Genomic DNA, 14480 nt, shown 5'->3' with positions numbered 1-14480 from the left:
CCTACCGGATCCAGTACAGCCATTTGCCCACAGTGCTTTCTCGCAGTGCCAGACGTATCACCTCAAGAAGGAGCATGGAAACCTGTGTGCCTGTGACTGGGTGACCAGTGGACGTTCGGCTAGGGGGGAGAACTGGGACATTTACGAGTATAAGAGCAAGAATGAGGTTTGGACCGTGGATGAGGGCGGAAAGAAGCGGTTGCTACTACGCGACAACCTAATTCTGGATGAGCACGGTCAAACAGACATGCGACTGTCATCACGAATGGATGGATATGCTGTGTTCGGAACATTGATCATCCGTGGGCCTATATTTGCTTGTCTGGCAAAGTTCTTCTTGGACGAGTTTGAAGCACTCCCGCGAATCGGGGGGAGGAACTGGGGAGATGATGCGCTCCCAGAGCTGTCACCACAAGAGCAACGCCGGTTGGAGCGGCAGCAGAGAGAAGTAACGGATGGGCTTGTGTGGAGTGCGGCGAACGTGCGAGGCTTCGTACTCGTCAAATTTGCAAGTAGGGAGGTGGAAGGATCGCGGAACTGGCTGAGAGACATGCTGAAAGAAGAAGGTTCATTGCTCCATTCATTTGGGGAGAGGGCCATTATCTGCCTGAAGTGAAGGGACAAGAAGAAGGAGAAGGAGGCGGAGGAGGAGGAGATAGCACTACCATGTAGAGAAAGATGAACAAGATGGAAGGAAGTACTGTTATACAGCCCATGTACCGTCTTGGTCTCAGGTCCTTGCAGCAGTTGGTTTGTGGAATGTCGTGGCCACAAGGCGATTGATTCCAGGCTGAGTGGATCTGGGATGGCCTACTATGCACTAACGTTAGTTGGCTACCTAGTCAGGTTACCCAGACCCTTGCCCTGTCGTGTCGTGTCAGTGTCGCCTAAAAGTGACTGTGACGTGCATAGCCGCAACTTCAACCCTCGCACCCAGTACCTAATCTCAACCAACGAACATCACGACGCCTATGATCCCACCACCAAGAAACCCGCTGTCTTCTTCGTCACCATGAGCGGCAGGCTCGTCGCGACACGGCTGGCCACGCTTGCGCGCCGAACACCGCTCCTCACCCCACGCCTCTACACCACCAACACCCTCCCCGCCGGTGGCCTTCTACGCAACGAAGCCGGCCTTCGACTCATCAAACGGCGACCATGGCCTCTGGGCACCTACGCACTACATAATCTCCCTGCAACAAGATCTATATCCTTTGTGCGAGTAATACCAAAGCTTGTTACGAAGCTTGCAACCGCTGGCGCTGCTGCTGGTGGCGCAGTTCTTGCAGGCGTCTCATATATACAGTACCAGGCTGGCCGTGTGTACAAAAAATACAAGAGGCAGCCAATCATAAAGCTGACAAAGTACAGAGGCTGGAAATTTTGCCGTCGATTTATTCCATCGCACCAAAGATGGCGCCTCTGAGCTTGCAGGCGGCGTCTTAGGCACGGCGAATGGATTCTTCGAACAACTGGAGCAAGGCTGGAAAACCACCAAAGACGAACTCGAACAGGTCCAATATCCCGAATGGCTCCCAAAATTGATGGCCAAGGACGAGTCTGGCGGGGCGAAAGGTGGTGGCGGTGGCGGTAGAGGGCCAGAGGAGCCCAAGCACAGCGGTGCAGGAACAGCGGCTGCAGGTGCTTCCACAGCAGCAGCCTTTGGGTATGCACAGGAGGACGATGAAGACAAATATGAGGCGGAGAAGATTGCGCGAGACGAGCAGATGATGATGCTCACCAAGAAGATGATTGAGATTCGAGGCCTACTACAAACTGTTGGCCAGTCGGACACGCTCACACTGCCTTCGATTGTCGTGATCGGGTCGCAGTCTTCAGGCAAGAGCTCTGTATTGGAGGCTATCGTTGGACATGAGTTCCTGCCCAAGGGACACAACATGGTCACCCGCCGGCCAATCGAGCTTACGTTAGTGAACACGCCGGATGCGAAGGCTGAATATGGAGAGTTTCCTGCACTTGGCCTTGGGAAGGTCACAGACTTTAGTCAGATCCAGAAGACCTTGACAGACCTCAACCTCGCTGTGCCGGCTAGCGATTGCGTATCAGATGACCCCATCCAGCTCCGGATATACTCGCCCAATGTTCCGGATCTCTCTCTCATCGATCTGCCGGGGTATATCCAAGTGGCTGGCCGTGATCAGCCGCCACAACTAAAAGAACGCATCTCTGAGCTTTGCGAAAAATACATTCGGCCGCCGAATCTCATCCTTGCCATCTCAGCAGCAGACGTAGATCTGGCCAACAGCACAGCGCTCCGTGCATCGAGAAGAATGGATCCTCGTGGTGAGCGGACAATTGGTGTCATAACCAAGATGGACCTTGTCGACCCTGAGCGTGGGGCCAGTCTACTAAACGATAAGAAGTACGCTCTAAGACTAGGATACGTTGGTGTGGTCTGCCGCGTCCCTCCCAACGCCGGCGGCTCAAAGCTTTTCACCCGCGGCAACGGCAACATCACCAGTGCCATCGCTAAGAACGAGGCTGCATACTTCTCGGCGCATCCCGAGTTCTCATCAGAAGGCCACCTTGATGTCGGTACCCAGAATCTCAAGAAGAAGCTCATGCATGTGCTCGAACAAACTATGGCTGCCAGTTTGAAGACCACCAGCGAAGCCATTCAGAGAGAACTCGAAGAAGCTCGATACGAATACAAAGTCCAATACAACGAGCGTCCCATTAGCGCCGAATCCTATCTCGCCGAATCTCTCGACAGCTTCAAACACTCCTTCCGTAGCTTCACCGAACAATTTGGCCGTCAGCAAGTTCGCGAACTACTAAAACACGAACTTGATCAGCAAGTCCTGAACCTCCTCGCACAACGTTACTGGAATAGGCCATTCGATGACCTAAACGTGCCCTTCCCCGATACCGATCCTCTCAGCGGGCTCGCGAAAGCTGATGTAGAAGGCGAAGACGAAATCTGGAAGATCAAGCTCGATAGCTCCAGTGCTGCGTTGACGAAGCTCGGTGTTGGACGACTGGCCACCACGGTCGTCGCCAACGCACTACACGCACAGATCGACCGCCTCATTGCGAGCTCGAGATTTGCTGCCCATCCTTTCGCTCGCCAGGCCATCACTGATGCATCGACCACCATCCTCAAAGATCTTTCATATGATATCTCAGATGAGCTGGAGATCTGCATCAAACCATACAAATACCGCATTGAGGTGGAAGACAGCGAGTGGGCTAGGGGTCGCGAAAATGTCGCCCATGTTCTCAAAGATGAGCTCAAGGTCGTGGAGGCGGCTGTCAAGCAGCTTGAGGACCAGGTCGGCGGGCGCAAGAAAGTCAAGGATGTCATGTCCTTCATCGACCGCGTGCGCGCGGGACAAGTCGTGCTTGAGGGCGATGGTGTTGGAGGAGCTGGAGGATTCAGCTCTGCACTTCTCGCAAAGGGTAAGTTGACAAATTAATCACTTGTATTCGGGCCCTTGCTAACCTGAAAACAACCAGGCCGTGAAGCAGTCTTCCTCCGCGACCGCATCGACGTGCTCAAAATGCGCATCCTCGCGGTAAAAAGCAAACAATGCGCGACAAAGAAGAACAAATACCACTGTCCCGAAGTCTTCCTCGACGCCGTAGCCGACAAACTCACCACCACCGCTGACCTCTTCCTCGACGCCGAACTACTCAGTAAATACTTCTACCTCGTAAGTAATCTCCCCTTCATTCAAGAAAAGAGTCCAACCAGATCTAACACACCACCCAGTTCCCCCGCGAACTAGACGCCCGTCTCGGCCGCAACCTCTCCCGCGAAGAAATCGACCGCTTCGCAAAGGAAGACCCGAAAATTAAACGTCACCTCGATGTCGTGCGTCGCAAGGATCTCCTCGAACACGTGCTCAAGGAAATGGAGGGCCTCAGACAGCTTGAGCAGCGCGAGAAGAGGATTATGGGGCGTAGGGAGGAGAGGGGGCTTCGGGATGTTAGGGGCGAGAGGAGGAAGGCGGGGTGGAGTATATTCTAGATGGGGGAAGGGGAGGGTTTGGGTGGATAGTAGGGGTTGGGTTTTGGAGGTAGGGAGGTGACGGTTTTATGGGGTATGAGCATACGTACGGGATTTTTCTTTTCTTTTACGAGCATCGTTGGTATAGATTGTTTTGTTTTGTTGCTGTGGTTGGTTTTGGACACTGAGGGATGTCGATATGCGTGCATGCCAATGAGGAAAGTTTTGAGAAAAAGTGAATCTTTTTGTTGGGGGATAGGGTGGGGGGTTTATGTCTTGCTCTGGCTTAGTTTGGCTGCTGTTGCTGTTGTGTTGGGATCGAGTATGTCAGATAGGATACATGGGATGGGATGAGATGGGATGACTTGAGACGAATGAATCAATGGACACATGAACATTGTGTGAATCTTCTTTGACGCCCACACACTTTTGCAAACATGTATGATTCATACACAGTATTCAGCTCATCTCCCGACTCATCTCACCCAAGCCATTTATTGAAAACCTTTCTATCTTTCTATCCGGGTATCTATCCGTCTATCAACCAATCGATCAATCCAACTCGCTCCCCCTCCTCACCCTTCCTTACTCCCCGCTACTCCGTCCCATCCCACCCTACCCTCACCATACCCCCCAAATCGTCTCCATTCAAATACCCCACCCCCTCCCGCACCAACAGCCTCCACACACGATTGCGCAGGCCAACAGGCCACTTGGGCGCGCTCCAATAGCGAGGACGCAGGCCCCTTTCGCGGGCACCCCTGATCTGGCCGCGAATGGTGCGGAGTTGTGCGGGCGATAGGTAGCCGAACCAGAGCCAGCCAATGGAGCGGCCAAAGTTTGTGGAGGCGTAGAAGGAGTTGGCGGGGGTGAAGGAGGAGTGCGGGGTTGTGCCTACAGTGCCTTGGCCGGCTGAGGAGAGGGGAGGTGGGGTTGGGGGGTTGATGTGGTGGTGGTTGTTGTGTTGTGGAGTTGAGAAGGAAGGGGGAGGGGAAGGGGGGGAGTCTGGGTCAATATATAAGCGGTCGAGGGGGGCGTCGAAGAAGATGTCGCGGTATGTGGTGTTTGCGATGATGAGGTCAAAGGGGGCGTTTCCTGTGGCTACGATTGTGATGGGGCCGGGGATGGTGGCCGTGCCGTTGTAGTATGTGAGATAGTGTTTTTCACGCAGGGCGGAGAGATGGGCGGATACGACTGGGAAGATGTTGTGGCCGTTGTTTTTGAAGTCGACGAGGAGGACTACGGTTTCCGACGGTCTTTTTGGGAAGAGGCCGTTTTTCGGCGTCGAGGATGTGGATGGGGTGGTTGGGTTTTGGTTTTGGTGGTCCAGCAGTTTTACCAGTGGGTCGACGTACATGGATCGAAATGTTCGGTTGGGTGTCAAGGCGTTGGTGCTGTGGCCGACGTGGAGTTCCTCGTCGAAGAGCCAGACGTCGGCTTCGACGCCTGTGCAACCCCAGCGAAGGGCATCGTAGAGGGGAACCCGTCGCCAGTAGTCGTTGTGAGAGTGGCAGTGGATGGGCGTCACGTCCCGCGTGATGTCCAGCAAGTCTTTTTCTGGTATGTTCCAGTCGAAGTTGGGTGGACTGGAGTTGTCCAGGAAGATGGGTACATGGCCCAGGAAGATGTTGAGGATGTGGATGAATCCACTGAGATAGTCAGCACGTCTGCGTCTCTTGTACATATTCTAGAGTTTCTTTGCATCTCAAGACCAGCAAAAGCCAAGATGTTTCGGCTTATGCACCACACCGAGAATGGGAAGTACTGTGTTCAAAGTACGAGATCTCGCAGCGGAAAGGGGCGGAAGCTAAGCACCATGTCAGGGCTGGACTTACTATAGGATGAAGATTAGTAGTGGTATTAATACACACGCCTTCGCTGCAAGACGTCGGTTCCTGAATCTGAACTCCCTCGACCTCTTTCTCTCGTCGTGGAGGAGTAGTCGGACTGTTCCAGACGCCTGGATCTTGCGTGAGTTGTTCCGCCGCCGTATGGCCATTCGCAGACGTCGCCAGAAAGTAGTCTGCGAGTTCACCTCTTCGTCCTCGGACCCAGACACTGAAACATCGGCATCTTCCAAGGATCGCAAGGAAACGTTGGCTGGCGATTTGAAAAGAGAGGCGCGGGCATGGTCGAAGCCCTGAAGCAAAGGTTGAGAATCGGGGGTAGCAGCACGTGCAGCCATATTCAGGCACGGTGGGGGGATTTCCTAAGTAGGCGATCCCGGACACAAGCTGGACCCTGAATTCTTGAAAGAAAAGACCCTGCGCTCCACGCAATGATCGTCCGGCAAAAAACCTCGGGCCTTGAGAAAAAGAGGAAGAAGATTGGAAATATAACGAGGAATCCCCTCATTGAGAACCCAAGCCTTGGGGAACTTCAAGGCGTACAGGCACTTCAAGACACCTTCCTAAAGAAAGGTTGTCACAGGCGCCACAGGCCTACCAGAGATCCAGGCTGTCTGACCCCCGGGTTCTTAGATGAAGAATCGGTGCTAAGGTGGCGCATGCGGCACACGCAACCGTCGTTTATCGTGACAATAGCCCCGAAGTGAGGTCAATTCCTCGAACACGTCGCACAAGCCCTAGGACCGCTAGAGCGCTGTTCCAGACTCGAATTGCCTCGTCTTTGATGGAATCGCAAATTTATCCGGGAAGAAGAATTTGAATTTGTGCTTTGGATTCAGCAGAGAGAGGGAGGCGACGCAATCTACTCGAGGCATCATGTCGCATTCTTATTCATGGGAGGCCTTCTTTCGACTCCTGAGACAAACTATGGAGTGCCGGACCCCAAGATCTGCACGAAATACGGGGGCCCAATTGTTGGAGCCACGCGGCTCAGCACTTTCGCCTGGCTGGGTTGCGATGATCGGTACGCAACTCGGCCTGACTTGTTGATTGGCTCCTCAGCCGTGCGTGGAAGAGATCAACTGATGTGGCAGTGGAGAATGGATCGTTTCACGGATGGTATGTATGTGTATGTGTTACATTGTGGAGTGCATTGAATGGACAATGCCAGATTGATGATCCTGAGGCATGGATGTTGAAGTTGGGCAAGTCGACCGACGAAAACTCTGGATGATTTGGATTCATGGTGGAGGCAGGCAGGTAGGTACACGTGCTGCTAACGGCAAGCGCCGTGAGTTGTTCCCCTCTGTAGAGTATGCCTCAAGGTTCTTGCCAGGGGATATCTTTTAACGAGAGCCATGAATGATTTCGCCGACTATATGTATGTTCCCTATACATGTGTGTATCGGTAAGAAGACCTTCCGCCATGTCAGTCAGCCCCCGTGAAACATCTCCGACTCGCTTCCTGACTCTTGGAATGGATCATTTCAACAGAGCTTGCTAGTATTACTACGTAGAGGAGACAAAACATATCACAGGCTGTTGCAGCCCAAGTGGAATGCTATCGCTGGCTGTTGGAGAGAATTTAGGAGGGTTTCATCATCACGTGCAGCATCTGCCAAGATGTATGAGCCCCACAGCTGCCGTCCATGATCCCTGCATGCCAGGTGCCCTCCGCAACTTTTTTTTTTAGATCTCCATCTCTACGTTTTCAATGCGAAGAGCCTCAAACGTGCGAATAATACCACCGCCACCATGCCTCACAAACACAGACGAATAGAAGACGATAAGACACAGTATGTTCTAAATCAACCCCTTTTTTTAGACCTTCAATGCCCCGACTCAATCGTACTAATTACCCGTCCCCAGGTTCAACCTCCCACCCACCGAACAAGCCACTTCCCTCCCCGTAGGCAAAGCCCGCACCTTTAGCACCGCAACAAAAAGCAAAAAGCGCAAGGCCGCTCACATAGACGGCTATGGCGCAGACGACACACCCAAAGCCTTCCAACGGCTCATGGCCCTTACCAAAGGCGGCATCAAGAAGCGCTCCATGCTCGATGACGGCCTCGTAAAAACCAAGAAACAGAAGAAACAACAACAACAACAACAACAACAACAACAACAACAACAACAACAACAACAACAACAACAACAACAACAAGCGCTCGAAGAAGATGGGCGAAAAGCCAGCATCAGCGGCAAAACGGAAGAGCAGCAGAATCCAGCCGCCACTCCCGCACTAAAGATCCAACCCGGCGAGTCCATGGCCGAGTTCCGCGCACGCGTTGACCAAGCCCTGCCCCTCTCCGGTATCTCCAAGTCAGGCAAAAAGGTCGCAGGTGTCAGCGACCACCGCGTCACAAAACACGAGCGCCACCTCAAGCGGCTGCAAAAAGGCTGGCGGGAAGAAGAAGCCCGAATCCGCGACAAGGAAATGGAAGCCGCCGAGCTCGCAGAGGAAGAAGAGGAAGAACTCGCCGCAATGTGGGAAGACAAAACTGAAGACCTTTCCACCCCCTTCACCGCCACCAACAAGAAAAAGAAAAAGTCCAACAAAACCGCAAAGCGCAAACATTTCGTCGGCGAAGTCGACAACGGCAGCGAAGACGAATGGGAAGCCCTCAAGCGCAAAAGAGGTCAACCCAAGGGCCTCCACGATGTCGTCTCCGCACCCCCGACCTTCACAAAGCTGCCGCGCGAGATCTTCAAGGTCAGGAATGGGGCTGGCGCCAAGGTGGGCAATGTGCCCAATAGCGCGGGTAGTCTGCGCAAGAGGGAGGAGCTGGGCGAGGAGCGCAAAACGATTATCGAAACGTATCGTGAGCTCATGGCCGCGAAGAAGGAGAGACTGGGCACGGCTGCTGCGGCGGCGGTGGCTGCAGAAGCGAAGTAGTATGGCTGGCTGGCTTGACGGGGGGAATAGATGGTTTTTTGATACCCATGTTGTTTGGTTCTCTGGGGATATGTCGTGTCTTGGTTAAGATTATTCTTACTGATGATGATGACCTGAATTTATAGAGTGCAATTGATTTCGCACCTCTGTTCAACTACGCATAAAATTGCCCGGCCACCCAATAAACCCCATATCCAGCCTCAACACACAACCCGCACAACCATCGCCATAAACCCACTCCCTTCATCCCGCCCCAGAGCACAACAAACCATAGCTGCACCAAACAATCACAGCACCCACATTCCCTATCCCATCCCACCAAACCCACCCTCAAATCCTCACAATATCCACCCTCACCCTCTCCCAAACCCGATGCGCAACCGCAACACCCCTCTCGCGCTCCTCCTCCCTCACAACCGCCGGTTTAACAATCAACCTCGCAAACGAGCCCGCCGCACGGCGTTTCGCCAGCGTACCGGGGTTGACAACGAGGACGGATTCGACGACCTATGTAAGCGGTTTGATTAGCATTGGAATTGTTTATTGTGGTGGGGGGGAAATGGGGTTGCTGGGGGGGGGGGCAGTGTTGGCGCTTCGGACAGGTAAAGGCTTGCTTACTTTGACGGTGCCTTGGAGTACGCTGGGGGTGATGAGGATGTCTGGTCTGACGTTGAGCATGTCGGCGAGTTTGAGGTAGCTAGTATCGAGCATGGTGCCCAAGGGGAGAAAAGGGCTTGGACTATCATCGTCTGGATCTTCGTCCGCGGCGGTGGCGGTGGTGCTGGGTTTAAATGGTTTTGCGTCCACGGGGGTAGGCGCGAGTTGTTGTTTCTGCCGTGCGGTAGGGGGAAAGACGGGTAAGAAGTTGCGTTGTTCGAGCAAGTTTCTGGCACAGCGTTCGTAGAGGTTTACGGTTTTTGCGGTTCCGCCTGTGAGTTCTTCTCTGCGTAGCATGTCTAGGATGTCGATGCTGGACATGCCGACTGTGAGTTCGTTCATGCTGAGCGTCATGGGGTTGGTAACGCATTGGACCATTTTGGCGGCTGGGCCGAGCCCGAGTTCTTTTTTGATGAATTTGTCTTGGGGGAAGGCGGCGTGGTGGTGATGTGCGTCGCGGAGGTTGGGGACGAGGATGACTTGGCAGGTTGGGTTTCTCTTGTGGAAGTTTTGCAGGGCACTGGAGATGTGGTGTTTGAAGAGGTCCGTCATGGTGGCTTGGTCGGGAATCGCGTTGGGAGGAGGGTCAAAGTCTCCTGAGCGGATTTGGGGATGTTCGGCGTCGAGGAAGGGCCCGATGAGGATGACGGTGTCAGCGTAGGCTTCGGCGGCGTTGTCAAGGAAGGTATGGAGCGGGAAGAAGTCTAGGTTTTGGTCTGTCGTGTAAGGGCCAGAGGCTATCATTATAGTCAGAGGGCGAACATTATCTGGATCGGAGTCGGGGGTGTCGAGGTATCGTGAGCGGATGACGTCTAACTCGGTTGGGGTCGTGGCAGGTGGGTTGAGGAGAGGAAGTGCGATGACTTCTGAGACGACAAAGGCATCACCTGAGGCATTGGTACCACGGAGTGCAACGATCTGACCAGGAAAGAAGTTATACGATGAGAGTCCCTCAATCTTAAGAGGTGTTCGCCGACCTGAGCCATATCGTCGCGATCCCTCCAGCACTACCGTAGAGGGATTGAGTTTGCCTTCGCTAGTATCGCTTGCTATCCGGCCAACAGCAATGATTTCGTTCGGCGACTGGTATTGTGGGTTTCCAAAGGCACTATCATCCAAGCCAAGAGAGTCTTTGACCGATTCACGAAACTCGTCGATCCTGTCGTCGAGAACCTCTGACGCTTCTGAGAGTTTCATAGCCATGGTGCGGTAGGAAAATTTGGACATGTCCGTATTGGCTTTCAATTTGACTCGAGGCTCCTTTGGTTCTTCTGACGGGGGTTCAGGGATAGGTATGTCCTCGCCCATGAATTGCTCAGTGATCTCATTGGCGTTGGTGCGCGATGAAAAGTCAAATACGCTGATCCATGATTAGAGGAAGACTTTCAAATGTTCAATATACCAGCGTGACCTGTGCTCGTGATATATGGCATCATGGAGGAGAGGGGTATAACCTACGATCCAGCAGAGCCCTCGACTTTCGGTGTCAAGATACCTCCCGGTGAACTTGTGTCGTGCACTTTGCTGGCTTTGCCGCCTGGTGTCTGGAAGTTGGCCTTCCGCTTGACCGTGCTACCATTCACACCGCTCGCTGCGCTTGGTCGCGGTGTGTTTGGGACAATTCCTTCCAAGCTGGTCCAAAGTCAGAAAATTTCAAGAAGCATTCTCCTATTCAATTCCAACCTACATATCATACATGTCACCCCCCTTGGCCCTTGGGGCCGGTTGACCCCGCTTGACATCATGTCGCTGCTGTGCCTTTCCCCTGCTTTCCCGTTCCAGTGCATCTTGTATCGTTTTCTTAAAGTCGCGCGCAGTCTTGACATCCATCTTGTTCTCCTCTCCTCCCATCTTCATGTAATATGCCTGCCATTTGAAGTCGAGTTCTTCGGGCGAGATGGCATACAGCCGTATCATAGACTGTAATTCTGCGAGGACTTCGCTAGGCAGCGCATTGTCCTTTGTATCGCAGTAGCGTTCGAAGCGTTCGGTAAGTTCTGTGGTAGGGTCCTCCATTGCGATGCTGACTTGTATTTGTCTATGTCATGGCACTTTTTGCGAACTTCACGCGTGTGGGACGACGCGTCGCGCGACGTTAAAGTGGTCACGCTAGTCATGTAACTAACGTTAAGTTGACGATGGCGTGCAGGGATCCATGGCTGGTCGACGCCAAAAGTTATGGCACCCTCAACACTCTTGCAGTTACACCGCTCCTTACTGAAGAACTGAACACCATTCCACCATCTTGCAAACCCTCATAGTGTTCGAGATGTCAGCAATTGGCCCCTTTGCGGAGCCTGTACCGGGATGCAAGCCCGCGGCTCCCCCGGCGTTGACCGCAGACCAACAGTCCAAGTACGACCAGCTACTCGCCGACATCCGATCATGGGACTCCATTCCCACCACCTCTGCAAAGGGAGCCGAATCGACAACCCTGACTGATGAGGAGCGCATGTGGCTCACACGTGAATGCTTATTACGATATCTTCGTGCCACCAAATGGAATCTTGCACAGGCCGCAGACCGTCTCCGCTCGACATTAATCTGGCGTCGTGAATTCGGTACTGATCGCTTCACCGCCGACTACATATCTGAAGAGAATGCGACCGGCAAACAGGTTCTGCTTGGGTTCGACAATGAAGGTCGCCCATGCCTTTACTTACTTCCTCAAAACCAAAATACCAAGGAGACCCCGAAGCGGGTGGAGCATCTTGTATATATGCTGGAACGAACTATCGACCTCCACCCTCCTGGCCAGGAGAGCCTTGCCCTCTTGATCGACTTCAGGAATACTGGCGCAGGAGGACAACCTAGCCTAGGTATGGCTAAACAGTGCCTCAACATCCTGCAAAACCATTACCCTGAGCGGCTTGGTAGGGCTTTGCTTACCCACTGTAAGTCGTGAGCTCTACACTTGCATTTGAATGTATACTGACGCAGTATGTAAGTGCCTTGGTATGTCAATGCCTTCCTCAAACTCATCAATCCATTCATCGACCCCGTCACGAAGACCAAGATCAAGCCTAATGAGCCTTTGCCCAACCATGTACCCACCTCGCAGCTTATGAAGGTATCTGGTGGTGAGGTAGACTTCAAATACGACCATTCTGTGTATTGGCCAGCTCTCGAGAAGATGACCGAGGAGAGGAGACAACAGCGAAAGGAGAGATGGGAGAAGGCAGGGAAGCTCATTGGAGAAAGCGAGATCTACCTTTGGGGTGGTGAAGAGGGCAGTGTAGGAAGCAGTGAACAGGTCCCGCTCAATGATGGCCAGGCGGAGATGGTAAACAAGGTTGACGCTGATGCTCCTCCAGCCAACAACGTCGCACAGCCCGAAGTCAGAGACGGCGAGGCTGTCTCGGCTGCCACCTGATGGTGAACAGCTTATTTGATGCATTTAGCCCGGAGCATAGCCTTGATGATTGCGATGTATTCTCCTCCTATAGACACAGCCGTTGATACCCGCTTGAGTAAGTTTATTCGGTGAGCTACAAGTACATGCGTTGGTTAGTAATGTCGCATCTGGCAATCAAATCCACATGGGCAAACCACTTTTATGCTCCTATGGTGAATGCAAGCATTCGCCCCGTATTCTGCATCGTGCTTTCCTTGCATTTTTGCACTATGGACGGTTCCGCAATAGGGTTCGCCTAACGACTGCATCCACCCGTTCATATTCGAAAGCACTACAGCATTCTATCTTTCTGAAAAGGAGCGCATTTTAACTCTCTTATTCACATCGCGCGTCGCCAATTTATCGAGAACCATCACAGCCGATTGCATGATCCGACGGGGTGCATGGACCAAACGGCTCCTCCGCTCCAGACACAAAAGCAAGACAGACTCTCACCCGCTAGATCGCGACCCTGGGAACGCACATTCCTTTCGACCTAGATTCTAGCCTGCCTGATACCAACACCGGGTCGTCCTCAGGTCCATTTGACCAGCTTGGCAATTGTTATTGTTTCAACATCTCGATGCCGCCCAAACGCAAAGCACAGGACATCGATACGGCGCCGAAGCGCTGTGGGAAGAAGTCAAGGGCAACAATCAAGAAAGACGAAGGTAAGTCAGATCCTTGCCTATACACTGTCATTATCGTCGCACCTGTCGTCACACAGCAGTTGTCCTCCCTGTACCGGTACTGTACCGCCGGTACTTTTGCACAGCACAATCGCAGGCCGCCGGCATTAGGTATCGGTAACTCCGAGGCAGGGCAGGGGTGCGGCAATGAGGGGCCGGCCAATGGTGGGCTGTGGCAGTCTGTGGTCCGGCTCCAGTTGCTACCGGTACCCCAAAGTCGAAATGGGTCATATCTGAAGCCCAAGCTATCAAAGTCCATCACGGTCACTTACACGGCTCCTCGGGCTTCGGCTTCACTTTCAGCGTTCCTATTATCGCAGAATCTTGATTTCCCCATTATCACGCTGCCCTCGTATCATACCGTAGCTACACGGCACGCACACAGACTCTGACCCCGCCATCGTCGGTCGTTCGACGTCGAACTGCTTGTTAGGCTATTACGGGAGCTAATATAAGATGCCTACAGTCTACAGCGCTCAGCAGAAGGCTGCCATTACTCAGTTCATAAACTTCACTCAGCTCGATCGGAATACAGCTATTCGGGCGCTCAAGAGCAATGGCTGGGATGCCCAGGCAGCTGTCAACGCGTGAGTATCATGTCTGTTTTCTTTCTCATACCTAACCAGGGACTTCCTCTTTGTTTCTCTTGTACTGCGCGAAGACTTCGGAACCGGGCCTGGCCGAGGCGTCGAGCCTACGAACGACCAAATACGACCGCGATAAACAAAATGGACCTGTGAAATAAAGCTCATATGGGTCGCACAAGCACACGATATGCATGGGGAAGCAGCCCGCGGATATGGCAAGAGACACCTGCCAACCAACTTCAACCTTTTCAGGAAGGGTCGCAGCTGGGAATGCTTGTCTGTATCAAGGCTCCTACCGCAGCATAAGTTAGTCCACTGCTCTTGCACGACACAATACAGCAAAGCTATATCTCCAGCTTTGTCACACGCTGTCTCGTCGGCTGTATTCTCCAACTTTGGACATTATACTTCCTAGGATTGCTACAAGTCAGACAGTCTAT

At 53.0% G+C, this 14480-nt stretch overlaps 6 protein-coding genes across 6 annotated transcripts; 4 read left to right on the top strand and 2 right to left on the bottom strand.

The window, feature by feature from the left end:
* Positions 1-1012: 1012 nt before the first annotated feature.
* IAQ61_005440 (uncharacterized protein) lies at positions 1013-3991 on the top strand (the record flags this gene model as incomplete). Its single annotated transcript, XM_003840130.2, has 4 exons — positions 1013-1319; positions 1372-3420; positions 3478-3674; positions 3734-3991. The coding sequence occupies 4 exons, from the start codon at positions 1013-1015 to the stop codon at positions 3989-3991; spliced, it is 2811 nt and encodes a 936-aa protein (XP_003840178.2).
* Positions 3992-4565: 574 nt separating this feature from the next.
* IAQ61_005439 (uncharacterized protein) lies at positions 4566-6155 on the bottom strand (the record flags this gene model as incomplete). The annotated part of the gene is made up of 2 exons (XM_003840131.2): positions 4566-5619; positions 5806-6155. 2 exons carry the CDS (start codon positions 6153-6155, stop codon positions 4566-4568), a joined length of 1404 nt encoding a protein of 467 aa, XP_003840179.2.
* Positions 6156-7572: 1417 nt separating this feature from the next.
* On the top strand, positions 7573-8713 carry IAQ61_005438 (uncharacterized protein; the record flags this gene model as incomplete). Its single annotated transcript, XM_003840132.2, has 2 exons — positions 7573-7613; positions 7687-8713. The coding sequence occupies 2 exons, from the start codon at positions 7573-7575 to the stop codon at positions 8711-8713; spliced, it is 1068 nt and encodes a 355-aa protein (XP_003840180.2).
* Positions 8714-9043: 330 nt separating this feature from the next.
* Positions 9044-11386, bottom strand: IAQ61_005437 (uncharacterized protein; the record flags this gene model as incomplete). Its single annotated transcript, XM_003840133.1, has 4 exons — positions 9044-9220; positions 9332-10730; positions 10829-11002; positions 11058-11386. 4 exons carry the CDS (start codon positions 11384-11386, stop codon positions 9044-9046), a joined length of 2079 nt encoding a protein of 692 aa, XP_003840181.1.
* Positions 11387-11639: 253 nt separating this feature from the next.
* On the top strand, positions 11640-12743 carry IAQ61_005436 (uncharacterized protein; the record flags this gene model as incomplete). The annotated part of the gene is made up of 2 exons (XM_003840134.1): positions 11640-12264; positions 12319-12743. 2 exons carry the CDS (start codon positions 11640-11642, stop codon positions 12741-12743), a joined length of 1050 nt encoding a protein of 349 aa, XP_003840182.1.
* Positions 12744-13347: 604 nt separating this feature from the next.
* IAQ61_005435 (uncharacterized protein) lies at positions 13348-14044 on the top strand (the record flags this gene model as incomplete). Its single annotated transcript, XM_066096799.1, has 2 exons — positions 13348-13435; positions 13920-14044. 2 exons carry the CDS (start codon positions 13348-13350, stop codon positions 14042-14044), a joined length of 213 nt encoding a protein of 70 aa, XP_065953150.1.
* Positions 14045-14480: the final 436 nt, after the last annotated feature.

This window comes from Plenodomus lingam, assembly GCF_022343315.1.
Source record: "Plenodomus lingam strain CAN1 chromosome Unknown contig_22, whole genome shotgun sequence".
Lineage (NCBI taxonomy): Eukaryota > Fungi > Ascomycota > Dothideomycetes > Pleosporales > Leptosphaeriaceae > Plenodomus > Plenodomus lingam.
This window is presented reverse-complemented; position numbering and strand designations above follow the sequence as displayed.